This window comes from Callorhinchus milii, unplaced genomic scaffold, assembly GCF_018977255.1.
Source record: "Callorhinchus milii isolate IMCB2004 unplaced genomic scaffold, IMCB_Cmil_1.0 Scaffold4, whole genome shotgun sequence".
Classification (NCBI taxonomy): domain Eukaryota; kingdom Metazoa; phylum Chordata; class Chondrichthyes; order Chimaeriformes; family Callorhinchidae; genus Callorhinchus; species Callorhinchus milii.
In genome coordinates this window covers 23859132-23876748 of record NW_024704745.1, presented here as the reverse complement: position 1 = coordinate 23876748, position 17617 = coordinate 23859132, and the positions used below count along the sequence as shown (strand labels likewise).

The 17617-nt window shown below is 39.8% G+C and overlaps 1 protein-coding gene across 1 annotated transcript; it reads right to left on the bottom strand.

The window, feature by feature from the left end:
• Positions 1–1862: 1862 nt before the first annotated feature.
• LOC103177561 (sperm axonemal maintenance protein CFAP97D1-like) lies at positions 1863–15974 on the bottom strand. The gene is made up of 5 exons (XM_007891784.2): positions 15792–15974; positions 6981–7061; positions 4803–4921; positions 3656–3848; positions 1863–2099 (listed from the first exon to the last, which is right to left on the bottom strand). Exons 1-5 carry the CDS (start codon positions 15882–15884, stop codon positions 1965–1967), a joined length of 621 nt encoding a protein of 206 aa, XP_007889975.1. The 5' UTR covers positions 15885–15974; the 3' UTR covers positions 1863–1964.
• Between the last annotated feature and the right edge of the window lie 1643 nt (positions 15975–17617).

The window sequence follows — 17617 nt, the reverse complement described above, 5'->3', positions numbered from 1 at the left end:
TGTGTTAAGGTGCTATATCAAATGCATGATTTATCATTGTTATATTTGCTTCCTTTTATCACTGAATTCAGGAGATTATCAACGCTGGATTCACACTCCAGAAATCCTGTTTTGCAGCCCATCTTATGGGAAAGTATTTGAAGGTAAGTATCTACTTGTATTGCACTTCATTCTATTCTCCCCTATTTTCCTCGTCACACACGGTCTGTCTCCTGCAACAGAATGAGATGGAGTCTGTTTCCGGGTCAGCCCCAATGTTACACTCAGTTTTGACCAGGTGAGAATGACTGGGGAAAAATTATTTTTCTGGGACCCTAAAGTACTAAATATATTTAATGTTGTGCCCACACAATGTGCAGAACAAAAATAACAAACTAAGTAGTACAGGCACAAAATACCTAAATATGTAATCTAGGAATAACAGGTTAAAGTCTTGAGTGTTTCATAAAGCATTCCTTGTAATAATTAACTTCACCCTAATCTAACAATTCCTTCATGATCAGTTAAGACTGAAAATGCAATACATTTGTAATGAGCCTTTCATATCGGGAGGATGTCCCAAGGCGCTGAACAGTCGGTGGTTTGGGGAAGGGGTGGGGATTGGATCAGGGAGGGTGGAGGACAGGGAGACAAGGAGGATGGACGAAGGCACGATTGAAGAGAAGGGTCTTGAAGGATGCAAGGGAAGCGGCGATGGAGTTCCATAGGGAGCAGTGAGACTGAAGGCCAAACCGCCGATGGTGGGGCAGGCCGGGCGGCAGACATGGAGCAGTCCGGAGCCTGCTGAGCGAAGGGAGCGGACAGGTTGATAAGGGGTTAGCAGGTCGGAGACGTAGGAGAGGGCAAGGCCATGGAGAGCCTTGAAGGTGAGGACAAGGATTTTGAATTCGATCCTCTGAGGGATGGGGAGGCAGTGGAGCCGGGCAAGGGTGGGTGTAATGGGGTCACGGAGCCTGGTGCGGGAGAGAACATGAGCTGCGGGTTCTGGAAAATCTGCAGCTTGTGGAAAGAAGAGTGGGGAAGGCCGTCAAGCAGGGCATTGGCGTAGTTGAGCCTAGATGTAATGGGGGAAAAAATGTCACACACTAACTGCTTAATAACAATTATTTCTAAATGTAATTCGTGTAAGACACGTAACAAATACATTTTCACTTAAATCATGCTTACCTGACGAACCAAACACCAAAGAGTGATTCATGTGATCGATCTGGACCAAGATTTGCTCAATTGTCTCATCTTTTTCTTTGTTTTCAAACATACATTCTCTATCTTATTAAGAAAAAACTAGATATACATATAAGGGAGAGAGATTAGAAGGGTATGGGAGGGAATAAGGAATGGGTGGAGACTGGTGAGCACTATAAACACTAGCATGGGGTGGTTTGGGCAAAATGCCCTGTTTCTGTGCAGTAGTCTATGCAAATCTATGTAAATCGTTTTGCATGCATTACCAATGCGTGTACTTCCCATGTACAAACTGTATAACTCATGTGGTGTTATTAGGACTGAAGAATGCATTTCAAAGAATTTGTTTAGTACAGATTGGTTAAACACGAAGATGAACGATGCAGTGTAGTAATTATATTTGTGAGCATCAATCATAATCATCTGTGGTTCCTGCACTCATAAGCACAGAATTAGCCGCAATGCTAAAGCCAACATTCAAGGAGAGCGAAAGATATAATTCCCTCCTCTGAATTGCAATTTCCAAACTCAATGCATTAAGAACAATAATAACTAACAGATTTACATTCATTATTAGTCTCTGTTGAATTCAAACCCATATCCTAAATGTACATTTGAGATTTGTCAATTCTAAACTTGTTCCAAAAGGTAATTTCAGCTTGTCTTACAACTTTGGGGGAAAATCTCAGAAAAAATCTCAGTTTTGCAAAGGAATCTATACAAGGAATGAGTGGAATTGGTTGAGATAAGGGTGGCAAATATCTAGTGGTCAACTTCTTTCAGTTACTTTCATTTGATCCGTGACCTGCGTTGTCTGTGTTTTCTTTAGTCTTTTTCTCAGGACCATTCTTCTCCTGGTTTGTACCTTTGTTTGGTTCTTTAGCTAATGCTGTCCTGCTTCTTTTAGATTTAGACTGGAAAAAAAAATCATTTATAATATTAATTCTTGTAATTGCTTTTGTGCCTTATCATGTTGCTGAGATGGCTCAAAGTGTTTCATATAACTTTACAATGAAGTTTAGTGATTATATTTGTAGGGGAATGTAACAAACAATTTACTCAAAACTCACAAATACCTATGAAATGAGTACCCACTTTTTTGTCCTCTTGGGAGATTATCAACTAGGATACTGAATAAAACTCCTTTCTCTTTTCAATTGACAGGGGACCTTTATTGTCCACCTGAATAACCACAGACAGGACCTTGGTTTAATGGTTCATCTGAAGGCCCACACCTTTCACGCTGCAGCACCCCTCCCCCCCAGCACTGGATTGTAGCGTTGGTCTAAACTGTGAATTTAAAGACCTGTTATGGGGCTTGAACTCAGAACTTTCCGACTCAGAGGCAAGATCCAGCAAGTGAGCCAGGCCTGTGTTTCATTTGTAGATGAATAAAAGTAGTCACAATGAATGAAGCTTCAGTAAACTATGTATCATTGGGGAGGCTGAACAGCTTCAAACTGTTCCTTTAAATTTGGAAACTATGTTTCTACTGAATGCTTTCTACCGATATTTAGGAATATAGAAATGTACAGCACCGGAAAAATATATAAACATAATAAATTAATAAGTAATCCTTCACTGCTCTGTTTCATTCTCGTCAATTAATTGCTTTGCCACATAGCTACCTAATGTCTTCTTGAATTTTCTGACACAATCTTCCTCTACCACTTGCCTGAGTAGTCTACACCTAGATTGTTGATTTCACCCACAAAATATACAGTCAATTCCCTTTACAGTATATTCTGTGAAGTGCTTTGGGATGTCTCCAAGATGTGATAAGGTGCTTTATCAAATGCAAGGATTATCTTATTCTTAAACCACATTATTCACCACTTTCTATGGAGAGTAATAAATTCTGAACTCTGCTCATTTTTACACTTCTGAATCGTGAACAATATCTCCTGGGTCTAGATCAGGGGTCTCCAACTGATCGATCTCTGCCAGGTGGCCCTGTCGAGCATGATCCAAAATACAAGAGGAAGGAGTGACAGAACTGCGTAACTATTTAGCCCAATTGAAAACAAAGCCAGGTGCAAGAAGTAAAAGTTTAAACCTAGTGGTGATCGATCGGTTGGAGATCCCTGTTCTAGATTTATAAACTCCCCATTTTATAATATGAAAAGGTTAACTTCAGAGTGGTCATAAGTTACCAGTGGATGTTCCTGTCAAATTAGTTTAAGTATCTTTTGAAGACTAAAAGTGAAATCTCTTTGGACAGGCCATCCTAATTCCTATTAGTTAAAGCGCCAGAAATAATTGCTAATCTCACTCGTAGGGTGGCTGGTCAATTGTGCAGTAGGGGGCACTCTTCAGAAATTTGGCATTAAAGGCCTGCTGTTGAGGTAGAGGAGAGAAAGCTTCACTATGCAGGAACATTGCGGTTTAGAGGCCCCTTTCTCTATTCCATTGTATGTGTATGTCAGAATAAATTAGCAGAGAGCAGTACTTATGCCCTACAGGAATGTACCTTTGTGTTTTCTGCACTGGAGTAGCCTCGGGGGTATCGAGCAATGTTATCCATGTACTTCTCAGCTTCATGCCGCTCTTCGTGCCACTTGAGATGGTTGTACTGTGGCTCACAGTGTCTAATGCGTTCCAGGATGGCTTTGTTCTCCCGAGAGACTCTCAGCAGCTCTTTCTGATGCTTCTCTTTATTTAAACTATTGATAAAAACATGGCTATTCAATATTTAATGGGTTTATGTATTTTGAGCACTTAAAAATAAGAAACCATGGAATAAGAAAATGCTCATTAAGCCATTTTCACTCACAAATCAGACACGGTCCATTTCATCTCTCTAGAAAAGGTTTGACAAAGTTTCTCTCAAATCTTCCAAAAGTGAATCAAGCAGAGCAGCAGAATACTTCTCTAATCTTACCTCTTGCACTGTATATCTTAGACTAGTTTCTCTCTAATGGTATAATAATTCAATAACTCTAGAGGCTAAGGAACCACCATAGTCTACACACCATTCAATTGTCACCATTGTCTTCAGTTCAGTTCCCAACCCAGATATCCAGCTGACTCTTTTATACAGACTTCTGTTGATACAACATTAACTGCCTTATCTGGAAATCCATTCTACATTACCTACTGCACAACAGTAAAGAGTCCTATAACTTATAAAGATATTTTCACTTGTGTGAAAAGCCATCACTTACACTACTTCTAGGCCTGACAGTCACTGGGGTCTAGTTTGCAGCGATTTCTAATAAGATTCATGAATGAAAATTCTGAATTCCAAATCAGAGAATCCTGCTTTAACTGTAATTTTGTCATGCCAACTCAAATCTCTGGTTTCCAATCGCAACTGGCTTTTTCATCTTGGGAAAATTGGGACATCCAAGAAAAGTCTAACAAAAAGCACAAAAACCATAATGCTGGATGCAAATTGGCCTTTGCCAACCTTCAGGATCAGGAATTGTTTCCCCTTTTTTCATTGAATTTCATGGCTAACCTTGAAACTTCATTCATGAAGTGTTAATAAATTAGCACAGGAACTTCTGGTTTGCAAATATCGTACTTTTGAACCCTACTTTGATTGATATAACATTGAAGCTTGTGAAAATTTCCTGATTAATAACATAAGATTTTCTAAAAATGAAAAGCATTACCTTTTAGATGTGTATTCATTCTTGTTGTCAACACGTCCTGTAGTCCTCATAATGCCAGCAATCTTTGTGAGCAGTAATTGGTTATCTCTCTCAATGGTAGAAAGACGGTCCTCCTGAAGCTTGGAGCATCACATTTTTTTTAAAATCAACTTCTTTAAGAATTTTCTCTGCATTAAATTGTACATTGAGGCTTTAGGTGAATTCCTCATGAATATTTTAAATGGCACTGAACTGCAAGCATCTTAGTTTTCTAAGCTTAGGAAAATCACTACACCAGAGAACCAGGGCAGTGAGATAGCCAAAGAGGGGTTGCATAAGATTCATGCTGATACTCTGCTTTCAGAGATTTGGTTTGTTTGCTGGGGAATAACTTCCTTAAAGAATGATGCAGATATGAGGGTAAGAACTAATTCACGTTAGTCAGAAAAAGGCTCAAAATTCAAACTGGCCTTAGTCTTAATATTTAAATGTCTGCAGAGTTTTGTTAAGTTCTTCAATTCAGTATTAATTTTGAAGCTGTGTTCCACAGGGTTTGGTCTGTAGATTAAATGAAAGTTCACTTTGTCTACATTCATAAGGTTTTTATTCAATCTGTTTCTTTCTGAATGGTGGTTAGGGGGAGGGCAAGCTGTGGACAATTTGAAACCAACATACAAGCAACGGATTGTGTTATATAAAAAAATCTCTATAGCCATAAAAGACCGATCAAAATAGTAATGGTTGACAGAACATGGCTTTCCAATGGCAGCAAACTTATAAGTTAAAAATCCTTGGAGGGCTGCGAGTTTCAGAAAAATAGCTAAATGGCTGCTAAAATAAATCTATTACAAGTCACAGCAGTTTTACCTTCCAACTTGATGCAACATCTCACTACTAGTGCTGGCACAATATCATTTTCCACCTCATGTTTTGGCACAACTTACAATTATTTTCCACCAACATTGTACCTTAATGGCTTGTCTCAGTAGTAAACAATACTACTCAGCATTATTAAAGAACGTATTAAGTAGGGCACTTGCTGTTAGCACAAGGTACTTTCCACTCAGCTGCCCAGCTGTTTCTTAATCAAACCAAGGGTTTTGTGAGCTCCGTCACCTCTCCGCCTCGAGGCCTGGTGGGTAAAGATTGCCTGGTGGAGCATTGAGCCACACACATGCACCTAAGGTGGCAGGTTCAATTCCTGGCTGCTTAATTAGGTAACTGCAGTTGGGGTCTACAGTTGTCTTCAACTCCCCTAAAAAACAGTCAGAGTTCCTGCTTCCGATTGTTATGTGATGACCTCTCCTGGGAAACTACAAGTGTGTGGATAGTTGAGGAAGACAGAATGGTCTTGAGTCTGATACCTCATACAAATCCCCTCCCTGCCTGTGAAATAGCCCACCGACGCTCATTGTTCAGAAAGAACAGTTTTACAGTGCATTATTAACTTGAAATATCCCAAAGTGCTTCATTGGTAACGACTGCTTAGTGTGGTTACTATCTTTAGAGACAGATGTTGCACCAATTTTGTGCAAGTAAAGTCCCATAAATATCAGCATTATGAATTGAATGAATCTTAATCGAGTGAATCCCTCGGGCTATTTAGACACTTGGGAGGCAGCTCTTATCAGGGATGGATTATCTTTTTTTATTGCTGTTTGACTATTTTACTGTCAATAATGACCTTATTGCATTTTATCATGTCAATCCCCTATGAGTAAGCACTCAAATATTATTTTCCTTGGTGCATTACCCACAGATAATTAAGGTGATGCGCTTTCTTTGAATCTGATTTGCCATTGGCAGAGAAAGCTTCTATCTGCAGATAGACAGCGGGATTATGTTGCAACAGTTAACATGTCCCTCACTTTTACACACTACAAGTTTTCCTCGCTTTCATTTTGTTTTTAATAACAGTTCCCCTTATGATGAGTTCATGATCTCAGTCAATTGATCTGGGAAAACAAGGCACTTTTCTAACAGAAAAAATAGGAAGCCTTTCCAACCACACTCTCCTCCTCCTCCTCTTCCTCTCATAGCTGCTAGTTACAGAGCAGCAACAACAACTCGCTGTCCGCTTTAGGTAAACAGTGGTTGTGATCTGGAAAGCAAACACCCTTCCCCTCATATAGACTCCCAAATAAAAGCAAATGATTGTACAGATTGGATATCAAAACTAAAATCTTTCACAAAGGTTACCTTTAATTTCTTTAGTCTCAGGTGAAGATGAGGGTAAGTTTCAGGAGATTGCGTGTGAATGATCGGCTTGGCGGATTGAACCTTAAGTAGCAGATTAAAGCAAAACAAATTTCAAAGGTTAGCAGAGTAGGGTGCCACTGAAAAGGAAGTCCAATTTAAAATCAGGTTAATATATATATATCAGGGTCTTGTTCACAAAAACTCTGTGGTGTTCTGTGCTGTTGCTGTTTTCAAGCCTTCAAAATATTTAAATCCTTAAAACGGTAAATAAATGAAGTCAATTTCCGCAAGTGAGTGGTGATGGAAAGGTGGCTGAAAGTATAGTTGAAGAGATAGGGGAGTAGGTTTTGAAGGTGGGGAGGGAGGTTGCACTGTCTAGAGACTCTGGGATGAAGTTCCAGAAAGCAGGGAAAGAATGACTGAAAGCTCGCCCACTGATGGTGGAGTGGATAAGGCAGGGAACATGAACATGAAGCAGGCTTTTTAAAATCTACCACAGGATTTGTCTCTGGTAGACAAGAACCCATAAGTACAGATACTTGATTGTGTATAGTCAATATATACTGGAAAAAAACAGGTTAAAAGGACAAAGACTGATTATAATGGCATTACTGATAAAAAGCAGATTATCTCTGAGAAAATCTCTTGGGTTTAAAGTCTTACTACCTCATCCATTTCACACATCAGGGAGATATTTCCGGCTTCTAGAAGAGGAATCTGAATAATGATTAAAAGAAATTGACTAAATACTTACTGTCTGTGAAGTTGTCTTTGTCTCCCTTCTCCAGTTATCATTGTCTCAGGAGGAATTATATCATGTACAATAGAGAGGGCACTAATTGGGACTAGTCCTACTGTGGATATGAAAACAGCAGGGATATCAGGGCTGTATATCTCTCCCTCTCTCTCTAATCCTATATTTACCTGGATCAGATTTCTTCATCTAATGCTAGTCAGGCAAGTCATGGTATGCTTGAGTATAGCTAAATGTTTTCTCCTGGCATTGCAGTCTGAATTCACTTTTGCTTTGATAGTTATTGGTACTATATCAAATGGAAATGTGTGTGTCAGCCTGGCTCAGTTGGTAGAACTCTCACCTCTGAGTCAAAAGGTTGTGGGTCAAACCCCATGTCGGGACATGGAACTCACACAGTCTAAGCTGACACTCCAAGGCTGGGGTTGTGCTGCAATGTTGGAGGTGTCGCCTCTTGGATGAGATGTTAAACCGATGTCCCATCCGCCTGTTCGGGTGGACGTTAAAAATTACATGGCACTATTCGAAAAGGGAAGGGAGTTTCTCCCAGTATTCTGGCCAACAATCCCCCAAATAAAATTGGTCATTAACTCCATGGCTGTTTGTGGGATATTGCTGTGCACAAATTGGTGCAGCATTAGCCCACAGAACACACACAATCACTCCATTTTACTCTAATGTATCCTGTGAAAAGCTTTGGAAATTCCTCCCAATGTGAAATCTACTATACCAAATATAAGGAATATTATAATTTTTTATTTAAATTAAGGTGTGAGTCTATGAACTTTGTTGTTGAAGCAAATTCTCTTAAAAGATATCCTTGAAAAAGATGAATTTTACAGGGGATGGAGTATGAAGAGTAAGAGTGAGATTGATGGGCCAAATGGCTTTTGTCTCTGTTGTAACATTTTATAGCACAATACTTAATAGCATCGGCACATTAGACCCCTGCCTGTTTGAAATGTTATAGATACAAGAAATTTAAGGGCAGTAATGTTTTAAATCATAGTTGCTAGAACAAGCAGTTATTTGTAGAAAGTGCACGTTTTGAACTCCAGCTTCGGAGGGCCTGCTGACTTGTGTTTTCTCAGCCTTACTAGTATTGTGATTTAAATGACTCAGTCAGATTGAGGCACTGACAGCAATGACCCACGTCCCTTGAATCATTCATATTTCATGTTAGAAGTAGATCTGTTCAATTAACTGCTTTAGTCCTACAAAGATAATAAGGCAGGCAACATGTGCAAGTAATACCCCGTTGTGTCAAATTGCCAATATTATATCAGCAGTGTAGCAAATCAATAATTAAATGCAAGTGAATGAAAGCTTTTATAACTAGAGCTCCTTAAAAAGAAAGGTAATGAATTCTTCAAAGATCTTTCCCCTAGTATATTCACTCTCTCCTTCTACCATGATCTTTGTTAACTTTAGACGGGTAACAAAAAATAGTTATTGCAGTAAAACAATTTCATTCAACATCTCAGGCATAAGCCATAAGAACAGTGTGTCGAGAGTTATTCAGCTCCGAGAAATCCATGGGGCAAATTAGTTACTGTGGGCATAATGCTACTCTGCCTGTTTGGTACATTTCACAAATACTGCCCTGGGAACTTAACTATAATTCAATTTTAAATGTAAAATATAATTGTACGTTTATAAGTGGAACACAGAACATACAGTCAATACCACTTTGCAGTATATCCTGTGAAGTGCTTTGAGATGTCTCGACGACGTGATAAGACGCTATATCAATGTAAGTATTATTATTATTTATTATGTTATTAATAAGAATAACCCTTGCATTTGATATTGCGCCTTTACCATGTCTATGAGATGCCTCAAAGCGCTTCACAGAATATACTTTAAAGCGAATTGACTGTATTTTGCGGGTGATATGCGGCAGCCAATTGCACACAGCAATTACAGTTAAAGTCCACATGGAAAAATGTATGGACTTTACCAAACAAACCACAGCACTCCAAGTACATTCAAATGATGAATTTGTCCGGAGGAATTATAATAGGGTAAATATTATAATAAACAAGTATTTTTCTACAGTCTTCACCGTAGAAGACACTAGAAACATACCAAAAATAGAGGACCAAGAAGACAATGTTAGTGAGCAACTTAGGGAGATTAACATTAGTAAAGAGATGGTTCTAGGTAAATTGTCCGGTCTTAAAACCGATAAATCCCCTGGACCGAATGGCCTGCATCCTAGAGTTTTAAAGGAGGTCGCCACTGAGATAGTGGATGGCATGTCTATAATCTTCCAAAAGTCTGTGGATACTGGAAAAGTTCCCATTGATTGGAAGATTGCAAACGTAACTCCACTATTTAAGAAGGGTGGGAGAGAAAATAGGGAAAACTATAGACCAGTTAGTTTGACGTCAGTTGTAGGGAAAATTCTTGAGTCCTTAATAAAAGACGTAGTTATGGGATACCTGGAAGACCATAAAAAGATTAGGCAGAGTCAACATGGCTTTACAAAAGGGAAGTCATGCTTGACTAACCTTTTAGAATTTTTTGAGGATGTATCCAGCAGGTTGGATAAGGGGAAACCAGTAGATGTGGTATATTTGGATTTTAGGAAGGCATTTGACAAGGTGCCACACAAAAGGCTGTTACTCAAGATCAAGGCCCACGGGATTAATGGGAAAATATTAACATGGATAGAAGAGTGGCTATCGGGTAGAAAGCAGAGAGTAGTGATAAACGGATCATTCTCGAATTGGCAGGATGTAACTAGTGGAGTGCCACAAGGATCAGTGCTTGGGCCTCAGCTATTTACCATTTACATCAATGATCTGGACGAGGACATTGAATGTAATGTGTCTAAATTCGCGGATGATACTAAACTAGGTAGCAGAGTGAGCTCTCAGGATGATGCAAAAAGATTGCAACAAGATATAGATAGGCTAGGGGAGTGGGCAAGTAGGTGGCAGATGGAATTCAATGTTAGCAAGTGTGAAATTATTCACCTAGGTAGCAAGAATAAAAGAACAGATTATTTTCTGGAAGGGGAGAAGTAAGATAGAGTTAGTATTCAAAGGGATTTGGGTGTCCTTGTACACCAGTCCCAAAAAGTTAGTTTGCAGGTGCAGCAAGCAACTAAGAAGGCGAACGGCATGTTAGCATTCATTTCGAAAGGTTTAGAATATAAGAGTAGGGAAGTCTTGCTGCAACTGTATAGGGCTTTGGTGAAACCGCACCTAGAGTATTGTGTGCAGTTTTGGTCTCCTTATTTAAAAAAGGACATACTTGCCCTAGAGGGGGTGCAGCGTAGATTCACTCGGTTAGTTCCTGGGATGAGGGGACTGACCTATGAGGATAGGCTGAATAAACTAGGGCTGTATTCTCTAGAGTACAGAAGAATTAGGGGGGATCTTATTGAAATTTATAAGATTCTTAAAGGGCTGGATAAAGTAGACACAGAGGGACTGTTTCCCCTGGTAGGAGAATCTATAACCAGGGGTCACAGTCTTAAAATTAAGGGTCAGCCTCTTAGAACAGAGTTGAGGAAACATTTCTTCACTCAGAGGGTAGTGAACTTATGGAATTCACTACCCCAGAAGGCTGCAGATGCTCAGTCCTTGAACATTTTCAAGGCTGAGACTGATAGATTCTTGAAAAATAGAGGGATTAGGGGATATGGGGATAGGGCAGGTAATCAGAGTTAAGTGAGAAGATCAGCCATGATCTTATTGAATGGCGGAGCAGGCACGAAGGGCCGAATGGCCTACTCCTGCTCCTAATTCTTATGTTCTTATGTTATCCAGAGCAGAATACACCCTACAGCAGTTGTGTAATTGAAAGCAGTGGCACCCATACACTGTAGTAAAGGTGTGGTTTCCACCTGCATTGTAAACCTGTCTTTCAATCAACAGCCAACTCAATGCAATTTCAGTCAAAGAATGTACTTTGTCAGGTTTGACGAAAGATTCTCAAAGGTTTGTTTCTGGTAGAGTTCTGATAGAATTAGTCTCATCAACCTGGCAAGACCTTGGATTAAATGATTTGCAGGAAAAGATTAAAATTTTGCTCTCCCTTCTTCACGTAGACGCTTTTCTTGAGTAAAACATTCTGCAAATTACTTCCAGTAGCAATGTCATCTAACCTATAACCTATAACCTGAGTCCTGTGGCTCAGTGGTTAGAGCACTCGCTTTGCAAGCGAGAGACCTGAGTTCAATTCCAGGCAGAGGGCGAAACCTTGGGCAAGTTTCCTTACTCCACACGCCTAATAATAATCCCTCCAAAAACCAAAAACAATAATTAAATTGGTCATTTTCAATCTACGACTGTTTGTGGGACATTGCTGTGCGCAATTGGCTGCCGCGTTTGCCCACAAATATACAGTCAATTCACTTTACAGTGTGTTCTGTGAAGCGCTTTGGGACGTCCTCCTGACGTGGAAAGCGCTATATCAAATGCAAGGATTATTATTATTATTATTATTATTATAATATATCAGTCATGTTTATTAGATTACAAATTTCCTTGGGACATGTCCAGGCATCAAGGCAAAACACATGAATGTCAAGTACACATAATAAACTCTGCAGCACCAGCCAAGCCACATGTTGACGAGACTGATAAATCCATTTCTTTAACTGAGGGATGGGCATTGTTCCATTGCACACTATACAGTTCAATTTGTCACAATATTCACTGCAGTGAATTCCATTACTGTTACAATCCTTTCCATGACCCATTATCTGAATTATAATTGATAATAGTATAGCGTTTTTCTGACATTTTAATTTAATTCAACCTCAGAACATCTGTACCACTCAATAAAACCAGCACCACAATACGTCTCACTGCATCACTCCCTGTTCATGCAAATTCTTTATGTGTCCATGGAAACTTCCCAGTTCTTTCAACTCAAAACAAGGTAAGGCTCAAGGCTCAAAAGCTCTAAATTTAGTTTCTAAAAAATGGGAGACACGAATCAAATCAAAAGTAGAAAAAATTTGAGAAAGAAATAGAAAATAGGGATATGGGAAGAAAATAATAAGTCAGGCATAAGAGGTTAAAAAATGTACACTGTTATACCAATGACAGTCTGGGTGTTCAAATATGAGACTTTAAACCTTGTCTCATATGACATTGATGTAAATACTATGGAAACACTGAAGTTTGTCAATCCAGTGCCCTAAATGGTTTTATAGAGCAGTCTTCGTTAAAAAGCATTTGACATACGTTATACATTTAAAACCAGGGCTTAAAGGTTAAATCACAAGGACAGGTTGCATAAACTTGTTCTCTATTCCCTTGAGTTTAGAAGGTTGAGGGTGATCTAATTGAGGTTTTTAAAATAATAAAGGGATTCGACAGGGTAGCTACAGAGAAACTATTCCGTCTGGTAGGGGAATCCAGATCACGGGGCATAGTTTTAAAATTAGAGCTAGGCCAGTTAGGAGTGAAATCAGGAGGCATTTTTTCACAAAGAGTAGTGGAAATGTAGAACTCTCTCCCCCAAAAGTCTGTGGATGCTGGATCCATTCAAATTTTCAAGACTGAGGTGGATAGATTTTTGTTTGACCAGTGTATTAAGGGATATGTGGAGTCCTGTAGCTCAGTGGTTAGAGCGCTCGCTTTGCAAGCGAGAGACCTGGGTTCAATTCCAGGCAGAGGGCGAAACCTTGGGCAAGTTTCCTTACTCCACACAGAGCCTAATAATAATCCCTCCAAAAACCCAAAACAATAATAAATTGGTCATTTTCAATCTACGACTGTTTGTGGGACATTGCTGTGCGCAATTGGCTGCCGCGTTCGCCCACAAATATACAGTCAATTCACTTTACAGTATATTCTGTGAAGCGCTTTGGGACGTCCTCCCGACGTGAAAAGCGCTATATCAAATGCAAGGATTATTATTATTATTATATGGGGTGAGGGCAGATATGCAGTGAGAGTTGAGATATAGATCAACCATGATCTTATAGAATGGCGTAACAGGCTGACGGGGCAGAATGGCCTACTCCAGTTTCTATGTTCCTATTACGTTTGGGAGAAACAGAAGAAATGATTGTCATTTTTATCACAGGTCTAAAAGGTGCTTTTACTAGCTCTGGTAAACTTTTTATTCTGTGTTTATAATAGGATTCCCATTATGGGGTTGAAGGAAAAGGATGTTAGCATTAATACACTTCTGTTGGAGCTTCTGTCTTACTTGACCTGACCATTTATAATGATGTGTGGGGCATGAGGGGTGGTCTGTCTCTGGCCCATTCAATGTGATAAATACTACATGGCCTGTCAATTTGATCCCGACATGGCATTAACAATCTGACATTAACAATCTAAAAACATCTACCATTGCATTAGTATAATCCATTGTATTTACCAAAGCAATGATGCTCATGACTTCACTGAGAGATCACAATTTGTTGTTGAATTAGAGGCAGTTTTGTGCCTTTGTCTTTATCACCTACAGTACATACAGGATTAAAACAGTCAAAACTCATTTCACACATAACTCTTTCAGGCACAGACTAGTTACCTATGCTTTTCAGGTTTCCGTGCTATAACATTCTGTGTGATTCTTAATTCTGACATTGAGAAGATTATTCTGTGTATCTGGCTGAAGCTGAACTCTAAGTGTCCTTTTAATTCTTAATCCTAATCAACCATTCACCACTTACACCACTTTCTGCTCCACCTACTCCCTTTCAACTGTAGTATCTATTTTCACTACAGGCTTCAACACCAATTACTTTCCCTCTCTCTTTAAGGTGCTGACTCTTGCTGACACTTGTTGGTAGACCTTCCACACTTCCAGATAAACCTGATACTTCCTTCGAGTGTTCATTCTTCAGATGTGAACCAGGAAGGTTCAGTTGAGCATTTAACTACATGGAAGGTCTCCCAACCGAGCCTCATATTGTCCTCATTGATGCACTTTTCAGTCATGGGTATCTGGACACGGATATGGAGCAGTCATCCTGGCAGACTTTTCCCTTCCAATTAGATATCAGGAAAGTCTGTACAGATTGGGATCCTTCCATGTCTGTATAAGGAACATTTTAAAATCAAATGCAGATTACTAGAATCAGTATTTACAGTGAAGTTATCTAAGAAATAGGTCTGCCTGATACCTCCTAGAAGCTACTGATAATATAGTATGGTTAATAATATTAATCCTTGCATTTTAGCGCCTTATCACATTTTGAAGACGTCTCAAAGCGCTTCACAGAATATACTGTAAAGTGAATTGACTGAAGGCAAAAAAACAGTGTACAACACAGTGGCAGATATATTACAAAACAAATAGCATATATGATCCCAGCATAGACAGGAGGTCCTCGGTGTCTTATTTGAGATATTTACTGAACAACATGGAAGATAAATGAATAAAATAATAAAACACTCAAGTGCGATATTTGAAAGACCATGATTGACAAGTTGCTTCTCTCAGACATCCTGTTTAAAAAAGTGACGATATAAACCTACTTATTCAACTTCAAAGCCCTCCAAGGTCTTGCTCCCCCCTACCTCTTCAACCCCCTATCATACTGTTCACTCGCTCCGCTCAGCGGACTCCGGCCTGCTCCATGTCCCCCGCTTTGCTCACCCCACTATCAGCGGGCGGGCCTTCCGTCACTCTGCACCCACCCTCTGGAACTCCATCTCGCAGTCCCTCTGTCTCGCCCCCTCACGAGCCACCTTCAAGACCCTCCTCTTTGACCGTGCTTTCGATCTCCCTGTTTCCCCCCCTGCCCTCCCCCACCCCGACCCCTAGCTCGGTCTGTAACTCTGTCTGTCCAGCGCCTTGGGACGTCTTCCCGACGTGAAAGGCGCTATACAAATGTAATTTTGTTGTTGTTGTTATTTTCTGATCCGCTGAAGAAAAAAAATCAACAGTCACACTGGAAAGTCCCAGAGATTGGATCACACCCTTTGAAAAAGCAGAAGAAGTGATTTTATTCCTTTACCGCCTGGTTAACTTGCCAATTTCACTTGTATGCTGCCTTCCCAGCTCAGTACCCAGGGCTGCAGGACCGAGGCACTGATTACAGTGAGGGGGAGCCTGCAGTGACCATCCTACACTACCTTTCGCCGGTGCTCCTCGTAATAAGCGCGATCCCATTTCTGTTGAAGGTATTTGCTTCCACTTGGGAGAATCGGCTGGTAGGCGCGGTGCATAATTCTGCAACTGAGTGTCTGGATTCTGTTGGCGATTGCAGCAAATCGTGCTCAGCTTGGGATGCAAAGCTGTGGAGACTCCCGTGTGTTTGCATCAGATCACACGACTGTTGCCATGCCAGCTGGATCAAGCTAATAAACAGCTGAAGCCTGGCTCTCTAACATTTACATAACGTGTTTGGTAGTAGGCTGGTAAATAGCAGTGTTCAGCAGCCAAAGCATAGCTTCTGTATTCTACTGCCATTATCACTGTGGTTGATTCTTTCTTCCTCGTACCTTCCCTGCTGTTTAGGTGGTTTATCTGGGGGGATATTTTCTCAGGCACCAGTTTGAAAGCTCAACACAAAACCTCAAACATCAAACCTCTTCCACATTTTTCTGTATACACTTCACGTTATTTTCCCAGTTTGTTTTGCAGCATTTCTATTTAATGATTTCTCTTTTTTCCTGTATTACTTTTCTTTCTCCCTCACATCCAGTTGTATAGATCTTCTCCCCCTTTATATTTTCTCTTTCCTCTAGTCTTACATTTGCAGCGTGTTCTCATTATATGACTCATTGTTGTACTCTGCCCCAGGAGAGCATCATGCAGCTCTGCACTGCACTGAGATTCTCAGAGAAGAAGACATAAGATTATTTTCCCAGCAACCATTTTTAAAGTTCCCTGCTCACTGAGAATCCCATGGATAAGACCAATTCAGGAACCGGGGAATATACTGTAAAGTGAATTGACTATGTATTTTTGGTGACGAATTTCGCCTGGTGAAATGCTGGATGGGAGTCTTTAGCTTTCCGAAACAATGTTCAACTGTATGACTGGTTAAAATGCATAAACCCACATCTCAAATTTGGCTTCCAATTTGAACTCAGATGTTAGGAGTTAAATTTTTGTTTGGGAATGAGTTAACTAGCAGAATTATTGAATGTTATACCATGCTTGCATTTACTATACTGAACACAAAAATCATAGATCACTTAACATATTCATATAAAATGACAATACGGAATTCTTTAAGTCTAAAATTAGGGATATTTTTTCATGAGATTGTGAGAAAATCCTTAAAACCATGTGCTCTTCAAACATCAGTGAATCTTGTCAACCCCCAACATACTGCACCTGAAAATAAAACTCAACAATTTTCAGAAAAGCAAATTACTTGCAGGGTAAACGTTACATGAGGGAATAACTAGCACTGAGCCACAGGATGCAGAGATTTGGACTATTGGCAGTTAGCAAAGCAAATTCCCACTTCATTTGGGGAAGGAATACCATCTGGTTTTATTTCTTCACTCCTCCAGTCTGATTCTATCCCTACATGTTTGTTTTCCATGAAGGATCATTGAAAACACAAGTTGGAACTGTGGAATGTCTCCCCCCACTCCCCTATAATCCACAGATACTGATGCTAAATGTAGTGTCTATACCAACATCCTAGTTGAGATCTTCTAACTCAACAAACTGGAGATTGAACAAGGGAATTTCTGGGTCTTCATAGTTTATGTTATACCTGGCAACGACATTACCAACTGATCCTTCAGAGGAGTCAATATGAAACATATGTTATCGAAATGTTACTGCATATGATCCCCTTCTCTTTACTCATATTTTATGCCTTGTAAGTTCTTAGAACTTTAATTCACCAAATGCCGTGGTCTTTGCCATTCCTCTTTGGTGGTATTGTTGGAAGTATAAGTCATGTCTGAATAGAATGTGCAATTTGTTATGTGGGAAT